This window comes from Ascochyta rabiei, chromosome 3 (genome assembly GCF_004011695.2).
Source record: "Ascochyta rabiei chromosome 3, complete sequence".
NCBI lineage: Eukaryota > Fungi > Ascomycota > Dothideomycetes > Pleosporales > Didymellaceae > Ascochyta > Ascochyta rabiei.
This window is the reverse complement of record NC_082407.1, coordinates 1,090,761-1,102,888: the sequence shown is the minus strand read 5'-3', so window position 1 is coordinate 1,102,888 and position 12,128 is coordinate 1,090,761. Positions and strand designations below refer to the sequence as shown.

The window sequence follows — 12,128 nt, the reverse complement described above, 5'->3', positions numbered from 1 at the left end:
TCCCTACTTCTTATCTAAGGAGAGGACAGAGAGCTAGAGAAGCAGCTTAAAGTAATAGGGAAGGAGCTTACTACAGTAGTAACAAACGCAGCTAAAACTATAATCCTACAAAGCTCTACTAGTGTAAGAAGTAAGCCTTAGTAGAACCTAGATCTAAAAATAATTAGGACAAACATGCTTAGTAAACAACGCCTCCTATAGAGAGAACTAGTAACTAGGCCTATAACTACCTATATATAAAAAAGGTACTACCTAATTACTAGAAACAGCTACCTATAAATAGTAAAAGTAGCAAAGCACAACTACTAGAATTAATTCCTAGAAAAAGAGGATATAAAATCATTCTTTAAGGTAATGTTTTATACTAGGTCTGTAGGTAACTAAAGCATATCTGCTATATAAGGCCCTAGGGGAATAGAAAACTCCTTTTAAGGCAAGTGCTTAGCACTAAGAGACACTCTCTTCCCTAGCCTACCTTCCTCTCAGCCTATAGAGTGGAGAACCTACTAAGAAGGTAGCTAGGAATAGCTACCCCTTACTAAAGAAGACCTAGAACACGCCTGCTCCTTACAAATCTAAAGTAGCTCCTTAGGACTAGATATAATAAACTAGGAGATTATTACTACAGTATATAAAGTAGAAATAGATATATTCTTCTATATGTTCTCTACCCTATTTAACTATAGGTACTACCCTTAAATCTAGAAAAGGGTAACAGGAATTATCCTAAAAAAGCTAAACAAACTAGACTACGCAGCCCCTAAAGCCTAAAGGGTAATTACTCTCCTAAGCTGCCTAAGCAAAGTTACAGAAAGACTAGTAGCTAAACCGCTTAGCATACTAGCAGAAATAACTACTCTACTACACTCTTTATAACTAGGTAGAAGAGTATAGAAATTAGCTATAGACGCTTCTATAATGCTACTAAACTAAGTATAAGAATAAAGGAAACTAAAGCGTATAATAACTACAGTATTTCTAGACATTAAAGGAGCCTTTAACCACGTCTTACTAGGCTAACTACTTACTATCCTATAACAACTAAAGCTACTATGCAGCCTAATAGCCTAGATCTAATTATTCCTCTCTAGACGCTAACTATAACTATCCTTTAATAGAGAAATAGAAGAATTTAGCAATATAAACGCTAAAATACTATAGGAAAGCCCTATCTTACCTATTCTATTTCTAATATATATTAGACCTCTATTCTAGTTAATTATAAACTACTTACTATCCTACCTAGACAACCTTGCTATTACAGTATTATCTACTAGCCTAAAGAAAAACATCTATCTACTAGAAAGAGATATAGCTAGCCTATGTGCAAAAGGATCTAGCTATGTAATTTAGTTTAATACGCTAAAAACTAAACTTATCTACTTTACTATAAAACTAAAAAGCAGGAACCTACACTCTTACCCTGCTAGACATGTCTATAATAACTCTAAAAAAGACTATTAAATAGCTAGGAATATACTTTAACAATAGGCTCTCCTTTAAGAAGCATGCTGCTATAAGGATTAGCTAAGTAAGAAACACCTTCTACAGAATATATAGACTAGCAAATAGCAATAAAGGCCTTATACCTACTACCCTCTAATAAATATACCTAGCTTGTGTTACTAGTATAGCAGACTATAGATACTAGGTCTTCTAGAAGCAACAAGCTAGAATAGCAAAACAACTATAAGGACTACAGAACCTAGCACTTGGGAAAATCTTAGGCACTTTCTAAACTTTACCTATAATACCCTAAGAGGTAAAGGTAGTACTAGCCCCTCCTACTAGAAGGCTAAACACTGTAATAAGAAAGTACGCCTTTAGAGCTAGAAAGCTTCTAAAGAACTACCCTATCTATACTACTATAACACAGCTAAAATCTACCCTATAAAACATATACCTAGACTCTAGCGCAGAGTAAAGAGAGGTTAACTGTACTAGGCTAATAATAGGACCTCCTACATAGCTTATACAAATTACACAGTCTATAGAAAAGGCTATACCTAGTATAAGAGAAAAGAAACTAAAAAACTTCTACTTCTACCCCTGGAATAAGGCTATAGCATACTAAACTAAAATCTTAAGACTACTAAAAGAAGAAGAAGTAAAAGCATATAAAATATAGATGCTATAAAAAGTAGGAAGCAATATACTAGCTATCTATCTAGACGCTTCTTCTATAGAGGGAGGCCTAGGTATAGGAGTACGAATTATAGTCCTAGACTACAAATAAGAGCCTAAGGAAATCTATACTATAAACTCTAATATTAGTAAAGGCTAAATTATATATTATAGAGAACTAGAAGGTATAATAAGAGGCTTTAAAATTATAGCTACAATAGGTACTACAGAACAGAACATCTAAGTCTTTACAGATAACTAGGCAGCTATCCTAAAACTAAAAACTCCTTTAAATAAGCCTAGACAGGCTTAGCAAATATCCTGTATAAAGGCAGCTAGAACTATTAAAGATAAAGGAGCTACAATTAGCCTTAAATAGACCCCTAGGTACTAGAACATTGTAGGAAACAAGAAAGTAGACTTTCTAGTAAAAGAAGCAACAAAAAAGAGGCCTACCTCTAACGTTACTAGCATTACTATAACTAGAATCTAAGTTAAAGCTATTATAACAGATAAATAGGATTATAAACTAGTTACCTACACAGCTAAAGTAATCCTAAGGAAAATAGACACCTACGCAGTAAAATACTAGCTAGGACTAATAAATAGGATAAAACTACCTAAAAACACTAAAAGAGAGGTAGTAAGTGCCTACTACTAACTAAAACTAGGATATAGATATAATAAAGTATACCTATATAATATATAGAAGGTAGATAATAATAGATATATCTATAGTTACACACAAATAATATAATACCTTCTACTTAGCTATAAAGAATATAGATAAGTTAGGAAAATAATATAGGACAGCCTATAAGGATAATAACTTTTAATGCAACTACTACTACACACAACCTAGGGGATTCTAGCTACTCTAGCTTTTATTTCAGATACTAGAATAGGTACCTCAACTGTAAGTAGTACCTGTAATAAACAACAGACACCTAAAAACTGCTGTTAACTCCCTAGAGCATAGGCTCTTACTACAGGACCCTAAACACACATTTACTATCTCCTTTTACAAACACGCTTCTTAAATTACTAGAGTAGCTTAACTGTTCTCGTCTTATATAGTCTTAGACTTACACAGGACGTTAAACTTATCAATCAATCAATCAATCAAGCGGGCGTTGCGCGCACAGACACGGTACAAGCGTTGTGCAAGTGCGTGGCTTTTGCAACAAACGTTGGCAACATCTCTTCTCCTAATCAGGTTTATCCTTATTTTGAGAACACAACATTGCGCGTTTCTAGTTTGTTCAGTGGACTGGCTGTAGCTAGTCAAGTATTTCGTTCATTTTTTGCTGTACACCAGCCATACACAGATTCCTGTTAGGCTGCAGTGCGCAGCTTTGCAGCAAAAATGTTAGTTGTTGCCTACTATGCATGCGGCTAGCATAATTAAAAGAGGCTTAAGCTTAACGCACTAGCCTAAAAGCGGGACACGATTTATAATTAACAGCCGTTCTCTAAAGCAGCAGCAGTTGTTCTAACAAGGTTCAGAGCTAACTAATAAGAACAGACAAAGCACGAAACTACCTGCTACCTGGTGGTAGTTATCTTGCTCCGTACACGCTGATTTGTTGCTAGACTTCTTAGCAAGATTGTGGCAGTGCTTAGCACACTGTGTTCTGTGCATTTGCAAAAACAATACAATACAGTAACAAAAAGCAGCTGTTCCCGCAGACTCCTAGAGAGCGAGTGAGTTGCTAGTGGTTACCCACCTAACTACTTATCCGCCGGTACGTTGCTCAAAAAGGGCTGAGCGAACGGGAAGCCTTGTTTTTAACGTCCCATGGTCGTATGTGAAAGAATGTATCTTAATTACAAATATAACCAACATAATATCTTGCAGGATTCGGTCCACATTCGTCATCCCGTGATCCAGGTAGAATTGTTCTGTAAGCCCGTCTTCCCACTGCTAAGAGACGCGAAAAACTTGAGCGCCAGATGAACAAACACAGCCTTGGATAAATTAGCCACGGTGGATCAGTCACATAAGACGAGAAGTCGCGCCAAGTAAGGGTGAAGGGGCCGAACGAGAGATTAATTGTGCCACCCATTAAAAGAAACCCGACATGTGATATCAGCATTAAGAGGAGCCGAAATCATATCTCTAATTTCTCGATCATGCTTTCTAGTTCGCAGATCACATCGTTATACACTGCTGTCTGCAGCTTCTTCTTGCTTAGATCTGGTTCAGCCCCGAAGTTGCACTGTAGACACTTCCGCGCGATCTTTTGGTATATTGGACCTAATTGCGTCGGCTGAGAAACTATACGACGCGCAGCGTAGACCTCGTCATTAAGATCTCGGGCTGTCATCTGCTCTTCGATCGGTTTCCAGTGGGCAATCTCCAGGAGAGCAACACCAAGAAAGAACAACGTCATGTTGTTGATTCCATAGCGTATCTCGTCGCTAACGGCGTTTTGAATCTTCTGCTGAACGTCCTCCATGTGGCATGTTGCACCTGGCTTCTGCGTTGGTGATGATAGCTGAGATGAGACATGCAGTGTCTTCAGAGCATCGTCATCGAGGCAGTCGTTCGGACCGAAATACTTAATGTCTTGTAAGCGCCAACGTGAATTCAGCCAGGGCGTGTTGTTGTATTGCAAAATGGCTCGTGAAGTCTTGTGTGCTAGCCTGAGTTGATCTTCAACACTCAGCGCTTCCTCTGCATCGTACCGCATCACATCAAAGATCGAATATAATTTGCTTGCATGGCGATTTATGCGTTGATCATCTTCTTGGACGTAGAAGAGATGCCTGTACATCTGTGGGCTGTCGAGAAACCCAATGCAACGTTTAGTGTTCGCGGCTGCTCTCATTGCTTCGTGATGACTTCGGATATAGTGACACATGTTTTTTGTCTGGCTAAAGTTGACTTCGATGATCTTCATTGGTATTGTGGATGACATGCTGGTCGGAACAATGTAATCGATGGGCGGTACATTGATGGCTCGTATTTGCTTGACTTTCTTGCAAGAGGTAGACGATCGCTTGAGTTCGGACGAGGCCTTTTTTTTGAGCGTGTTTACAGCACATGGTGCAAGAATTTCAAGTGACAATAACGACTGCAGGTCGGCGGAAGGCTTTGGTTGTATCGCGACATTGCTACTCAGGCTTGATGTACTCATTGATTGGACGTGTAGCCAGACTGGAGGCGGATAAGTCGAACTACATAGAGGGTTAGCCAGTCGAATTAGTGCTGTTAGTCATTGTCTCACCTATCTGCAGAACTTGCTTCTGGTTCGTGGCAGGATATGGCAAGGTCAAGCCGGACTTCAGCTTGCAAGTGGGCGTCAAGGCACAACTTAGCATAGTGCCCACGATGTGCGGCATCATCGCAACACCAAGCTTCACAGATTGCTTCATGAAGTTTCTTAGCCGCGGTTTGTATAGCATTGTAGCTTGCTGGCAGTACAGTTTGCTGCCTACTGGCAGTGCATTCTTGGAAAGCACAGATCTGAGACCGAAGCATGCCTAGATCGCCATTCCTATTTCGCAAAGACGTCAGGCATACTTTGTGACGTGTTTCGTCAAGTGTAATCTGAACAGCCCCTTTCAAGCGTTTGATGACTGATTTGATGGACTCGCCCTTCGAGAATTGATTAGTCGAAGAAGATTAGAGAAGAATCGAGCACGCGGTGCTTCTTCGATCATCAAACGGCCAGATTCAGCTTCGTTTGGATCGGTGGCCGGTACGAACTGGGCACTAACCTTGGGCTTTCGCTCCCAGAAAATGTCGAATCGTTTTAGATTTTCCCTCAGCTCCTCGATCGAATCCTTGATATCTTCTATGATTCCCCGACAGACAGTGAAGTTCTCACGAAGGACTAGGTGCAGTTTGTCGCCCAGTTCTCTGCTTGCCCAACGTCGATCGTCCTCGTTTTCCAACATGGCTTCAATCGCCTCTTCTCCCTCAACAGAGCGCAACAACAAACGAACTTCATTCATGAAAATGCCATGTTGAGTGTCCAGTTGAGCGGAGATGGATTTGACTGTCTTCCCGTAGTGGCGGAATGTACGCGCTTTCCGCAGGATTGTGGAATATGATTTCACAATTTCAACTAGTAGCGGCAGAATACCGAAAGCAAGGCCGGCAATCTCGATACCAGACATAAGGAGAGTATATCGATCAACACACAACTGGTAAGATGCAACAGGCTGAACATATACATGTGGTCACATCACACCGAGGCTGCCTTGCTCAGCCCCATCTGCTTGCTCAGCCCCATCTACTTGCTCAGCCCCGCACCAGGCCCCTGCTGCAGCTCGTGTTTTCTGCTCTCACTCAACGCTCTACATTACCCTCAGGTACAACTTAAACTTAAGGTCCCGTCTTAGGTCTTTGGATGGCCCGCTGTGGACTTTTTTTTAAAGCAACTCTCGCCATAAGATCGAAGACAGATACCACTACAGACCAACAAGGAACGCAATACACCCACGCAAGGCTGGATTTGGACAGTATCAGCGTTTAGCTGTTAGAGTTCCCAACACTGAAACAGCAAGAACAGCTCATCAGCTCAAATCATTCGGTCTACACAATTGATCGCTTGCAATGGACCCCACATTTTCTGATCACTGTGCATCACAAGGGCAGTTTGATCCTCTACACGCAGAGGCCTTGCGCTTAGGGGATGCTAACTCGGAAGAGACCCGTCACTGCAGGCACGAGGTGAAGGCCTGGGTGAGTCATCAGCAAGAGTCTGGCATCATCTCGAGGCTTTTCGTTGCGTGCATGCAATCCCTCCAATGTATCGCGCAAGCCGCAGATCCAACGACATTGCCGAAACGCGACCTCAACGCTCTAAGACGAAGTGTCAGTACTTTGCTACTGTGGGGAGATGGCTATGGAGTACAAACAGGAGCCTTGGATACCAAGCTCAAGCGCTCAAGAAACCTGCATCGCACAACACTATCACTGTTGCGCTCGTTGTGCGGTATCCTAGAACATGGTACGCAATCTACATACTCTGAGGTGGCCTAATTCTAACTTACGCTAGGACTGATCGAGATTGTACCGCATCAACCTGACGGTCGTAAAACCTTAGCTCTACGTGCTACATGCCGGGGCTTATATGACGAGACTGGAAGACTCCTCAGACACATCAAGCAGAAGGAACATAAGAAGATGAGCAATGGCATCAATACTGACGACAGCAACTTTTCAAGTGATGAGGAGAGCGTCAACGACACCGATGAAGATAGCGACAACGACGCCGATGAGGAAGTGCATGGTTCTGGCGATCAGACTAAGCTCTCCTGGTTCACATCTTTTGTGGCAGATGTTTTTCTGTACATGAGCTGTTTGACCGATCTCGGGACAGCTCTGGAGTTTCCAGCACTGCATCATGAGCATGATATTGAGACTGAGCCGGCTGCACTCTATGCAAACCAAGCGGTTACCGAGACGTGCGCACAAACAGGAGACAAGAGTGCCGAGTTCACAATGAGTCCATTGGACGATAAATTCAGGGATTCAAGCCCATCTTTCACTGAGGCTACTGCCATGATAAACGGACTATCCAACCCCATCGATGCTGCAGAGCTGGAGATTGCGGAAACTCAGCAAACCTCGGTGCAACCCGCCGTACCAGTGTCGAAAAAGTCTAACGACCTGCAGCCTATGGTTCCCAAATCGCTTATCGACTACTCGTATGAAGAGACATTTGTTACATTGGACACCAATGGATTCTTTACTGTACTGGATCTCGAAGACGAAGACAGCCCGTGGGCTCTTTGGGCTCCTCTGTCTCGGCCCGCAACACCTGAATTGTCAACATCCAATAACACACCTTCAACGCGGCAGTCTGATTTTTCTGAGCTCGAGAGTCTCCAAGTAGACCTCGACGTTATCTGTCGTGATGACAGGTGGATTTCTAGCATCTATAACGATCAACCCCAATTTGACTTCAACCCCGGTGGCAACCTGCAGACCTTTGGTATCGCAACGCCTGTTATGGAATACGAAAAATTCACCCTTGGCCCCTCAAGCTTGGAGGCTATGGGGAAGAAGATGGGTGGCGATTTGGCTGACCCAGAGGGGCATGATGACTCTCCCGACCATAACCTAGTACTGCCTCATGAAGCCATTCGTAACAATGCTGACGTCGACAACACGTTCAAGTGCAAGGCAAATGTTTGTCAATACTCTGTCCAAGGTTTTTCCACACAAATCGAGCTCAATGCGCACATTGGTATGGCCCATGCCGACAATCCTCTCCATGTTGCACGTGAGTCCATGACAAGCTTGCTTGGGGTGGATGAAAAGACAAGTGAGCCTGGTACTCATGCGACTGCTTCGACACCAACTGCAAAGCTCGCATCTGCTTCCACAAGCACGCACCTTCAACAGTATTCCTCCGACTTCGCTCGTCCAACATTTCCACCTTTCAACCCTGCCGATCAGTACCCACCCTGCAACACTCTCTACGTCGGCAATCTGCCCATAGACGTAAGTGAAGACGAATTGAAAGCTTTGTTTTCTAAACAACGTGGATACAAAAGGCTCTGTTTCCGCACCAAGCAGAACGGCCCAATGTGCTTTGTAGAATTCGAAGACACGTCCTTGGCAACCAAGGCACTGACCGAACTCCATGGCTGCATTTTGAGAAACAGCACAGAGGGAGGCATACGACTTTCGTACAGTAAGAGTCCACTGGGATTGAGATCAGGCTCTCACGCGAGTCTGACACCGAAGCAACTGGCCACAGAAATGCTACCACGCGGCATCCTTGCAAGCTATAGTATACCCCATGGCACGGAAGTCACAAGCACTGAACAATGGAGACATGGAGGCAAGTCAGCTGTCGCGGTGGTCCACAAAGGCGGATACCAGAAGCATGAAGGTACAGACAGCAGCAGCAGATACTATAACTAGATAGTGAATCACGGATGTAGTTTTGCTTCTTTGCGCCCGTGAGTTTTCTTGGTCAATATGCAAAGATGGTCACCATCCGGTTAAGCTGAAAGGTCCTTGCTACAGGTACATTGACTTGTTCACATGAATGCCGCGTTCTTGGTATAACATAAGACTGTTACTCCTAGTTTGTGGGCTGGTGCGAGCAAGCCTCGTAAGTCAAGGACGTCCACAACATCCTGCTTTGAAACACCACAAGTACAACGAAAGAACAATGCAGAGAGATCAGAAGCATTCTTTTCCACACTTGCTGAAATCTTGGGCTGATTCAATGCAGTTCATCAGCTAGGGTGCTAATATATCATGGAATCTGTTGTTGATTACGCTCTCTGCTGCTTCGTTGCAATTTGTGCGTACCATCTTCACAGCCGACCTACGACTTATCATTGTGCAGAATGCAACATTGACAGGAAGAGGGAAGGTCCCCGGGAAGGACGCCTGTAAAAGCAAAGGTAGAACCGCATCAAAGATAAGAATATATCTCCTCAATCTCAATCCATCTCCAAACTATACCTACCCATCAACGCACCCACCTGGCCATTTCCAGCCGCGACCAACCCAACAGCGAGAAAAAGATGGAAACAAGATGAAAATAACGACCACCACTTCGAAAAAAAAAAATCTCCCGAATCAGCATCCATCGCCCGGCCATCGCCGATATCAGCATAGCAAGGCTTCCTCCTCCGCCTCCCTCGCCTCCCTCGCCGCACAGCTCGGGCGCCACTGCTTCTCCGCGGGCTTCGCGCTCGCGCCGCAAACGGCTGTGCTGGCCGCTGCTCCCCTTGCGTTCTGCGCGTGAACGGGGCACAGCGCTGATGTACTGACCACGGGCGGCGGGCGGAGCAGTGGGTTATTTTTGGTTGCTGCGGCGTTGACGGGGGGGGATTGTGCCGTATACGCTCGTATTTATGAAGGGGGTGGATGAGCGGTTGCTGCAGCTTACAGAGAAGAAGCAGGAGTTGTCGAATGGAGAGAGTGAGGAGGGTGGGGAGTTGGTGGGGCGGTGGGGGGGGGTGCTGAATGTGGGGAAGGAGGTGTTTGTTGCCGCTTGCTGGGGCGGTGGTTGCGGGGGTGAGGTTGGTATGGCGTTGGAAGTGTGGGTGAGTGGCTGTTGCACTGATCATAGCATCTACTCATGTGTGTTATCATCTTCGAAAGGTATTGCACGTATCGAGACATCCACGCATTCATCCCGAATCGCCACTCACTCCCCGATACCAGCCAATCCCGCAAACCGGTTCTCCCTCGCGCTCGCATAACTCTCATACTCTTCATTCGCGCTGTTCCCCTCATATCCCGAGTCCCTCCTGTCCATTCCCTTCTTTAACTTGCCCATCTTCTTCAATTCATCCTCGACATTCCACGCAATCCTCTCCGCACCAATCCTCGCACCGACCAGATTCGGCGCCCCAGGACCTAGTCTCAAGCCCGCGAGACGACCGGTCACGAACAATGGCACGTCGTCATTCCACATCAGATCGTCGTTGAGACAGGGCAGGCCGCCGACGTAGTCAATGGGGTGTTGTTGCTGGAGTGTCTGGAGAAATGGGATGGTGCGAATGTCGGATTGGATGCCGGTCGCGAAAACCACGTAGTCGATCGCGGGGATAGCCGTGTCGGTCGAGACTTTGATGTCGGTCCACGACTTTGAGTTTGCGTCCCACTTTACAGATTGGAGGGTGGTGTATGTGTGGAGAGCAATCTTGCCGCTCGCTACATGTGCATCGAGGATCTTGCGGTACCGTGGTGTCATGCTGCCGCCGTTGCGGGCTTGCGTAATCATTTCGAACCGCTCTTCGTCCGTATCTGCACTCCAGAACGCTGCTTGATTGAAGTTGCGGAACTTCCCAACCCAGTCCAGATCCACGTCGAAGTATTTTACTTTTAACGGCCCTCGCATCAGCATATGTACCTTGCTCACACCGCGTTTGATGGCAAGGTCGGCCAGCTGTACGCTTGTGAGGCCGCCGCCAACAATAAGCATGTTCGTCGACCGACGAGCCTTGATCTTGGCAGCAACGTGTGGCGGTGGAAATTGTTTGACTTGCATTGCATGTGTGTATCCTTCGTGGGGCGATGGCGTTGGAAGATCCGGGACTGTCGGTATCGATGGAGCATTGCCAGGCCCCACAGCCAATATAACAATGTTCGCATACCGAACGCCTTGATCTGTCTTGACCTGGAAAATCTTCTTATCCTCGCTCGACGCGTCGTCCGAGATGACACTGCCCTGCTCGATGTCACCGAAGCCGCTTGCCTCGTCGTAGCTTATATCCATCACGCGTTCTTGTCGAAGCATTTCCGGACCCAGCCCGTACCGTCGAATGACCTCTTCGCAGTGTGACGTGAACAGGTTCGTGCTCGGCGTAAAGTAGTCTTTCCGATCTCGCTCATCGACGTCCGGCCCGGATCCCGGAAACCTGCCCCTCGAGTTCAGCTTCTTCTTCTTTCTGTGCTTGCTGATCTCTTTGCCTGCACAACCTGGAAGAGCTTGCAATTCCTTCTCTAGCCCCTTCTCGTATGCGTATCCCAGCAATGCATCGCGGTCGGCGGGATCAATCTGGAAGAACATTGGACTACGCAGGTAGTTGATGCCGAAGGTCTTGAACAACCGATTCCACTTGCTCATCCAATCCGAGCCATCAGCATCGAGGACAAGCATGTCTATTGAGCTGTCGCTAGCTGCTGCATGGCAGTTGCAACCACAGTCGGAAGTGTCTGACGCGGAGCGAGATGTGGAAAGCGAATCTTGGTTGGTCTTATAGTTCTTGACGTTCATCTTGCGACCGTGTTTCCGAATCCAGTGATACCGTTGGTGTTCGTCATCTGTGAAGGTTGCAGAGGGCGTCTGCTCCCTAAGCCGAGCTGCAGCGGCAAGTCCAGCAGGACCGGCACCAATGATGAGGACGTCGTGAACGTGCATTGCAGTAATATCTATGAGTCCTAAAAAAGAACAGTTGTTGCGAAGCAGCTCGAATTATGTATGTGAAGCTGCATTGAAGTTTGATGATGCATGCCATGCTCCACGCACCTTGATGGCTCACTTCCGGATCGGTACGACCATCATGGTACTCGGAGA

The 12,128-nt window shown here is 45.6% G+C and overlaps 3 protein-coding genes across 3 annotated transcripts, besides 4 other annotated features; 1 reads left to right on the top strand and 2 right to left on the bottom strand.

Moving 5' to 3' along the window:
* Window positions 1-3,250: part of a mobile genetic element that runs on past the window's edge.
* Window positions 2,797-2,883: a tandem repeat.
* Window positions 3,230-3,250: a tandem repeat.
* A 985-nt stretch (window positions 3,251-4,235) lies between these two features.
* Window positions 4,236-6,249, bottom strand: EKO05_0002009 (uncharacterized protein; the record flags this gene model as incomplete). The annotated part of the gene is made up of 3 exons (XM_038942257.1): window positions 4,236-5,304; window positions 5,355-5,725; window positions 5,848-6,249. The coding sequence occupies 3 exons, from the start codon at window positions 6,247-6,249 to the stop codon at window positions 4,236-4,238; spliced, it is 1,842 nt and encodes a 613-aa protein (XP_038795470.1).
* Window positions 6,250-7,261: 1,012 nt separating this feature from the next.
* On the top strand, window positions 7,262-9,010 carry EKO05_0002008 (cell cycle RNA binding protein whi3; the record flags this gene model as incomplete). The annotated part of the gene is made up of 1 exon (XM_038942386.2): window positions 7,262-9,010. One exon carries the CDS (start codon window positions 7,262-7,264, stop codon window positions 9,008-9,010), a length of 1,749 nt encoding a protein of 582 aa, XP_038795469.2.
* Window positions 7,315-7,348: a tandem repeat.
* A 1,243-nt stretch (window positions 9,011-10,253) lies between the features above and the next one.
* EKO05_0002007 (uncharacterized protein) lies at window positions 10,254-11,972 on the bottom strand (the record flags this gene model as incomplete). Its single annotated transcript, XM_038946836.1, has 1 exon — window positions 10,254-11,972. One exon carries the CDS (start codon window positions 11,970-11,972, stop codon window positions 10,254-10,256), a length of 1,719 nt encoding a protein of 572 aa, XP_038795468.1.
* Window positions 11,973-12,128: the final 156 nt, after the last annotated feature.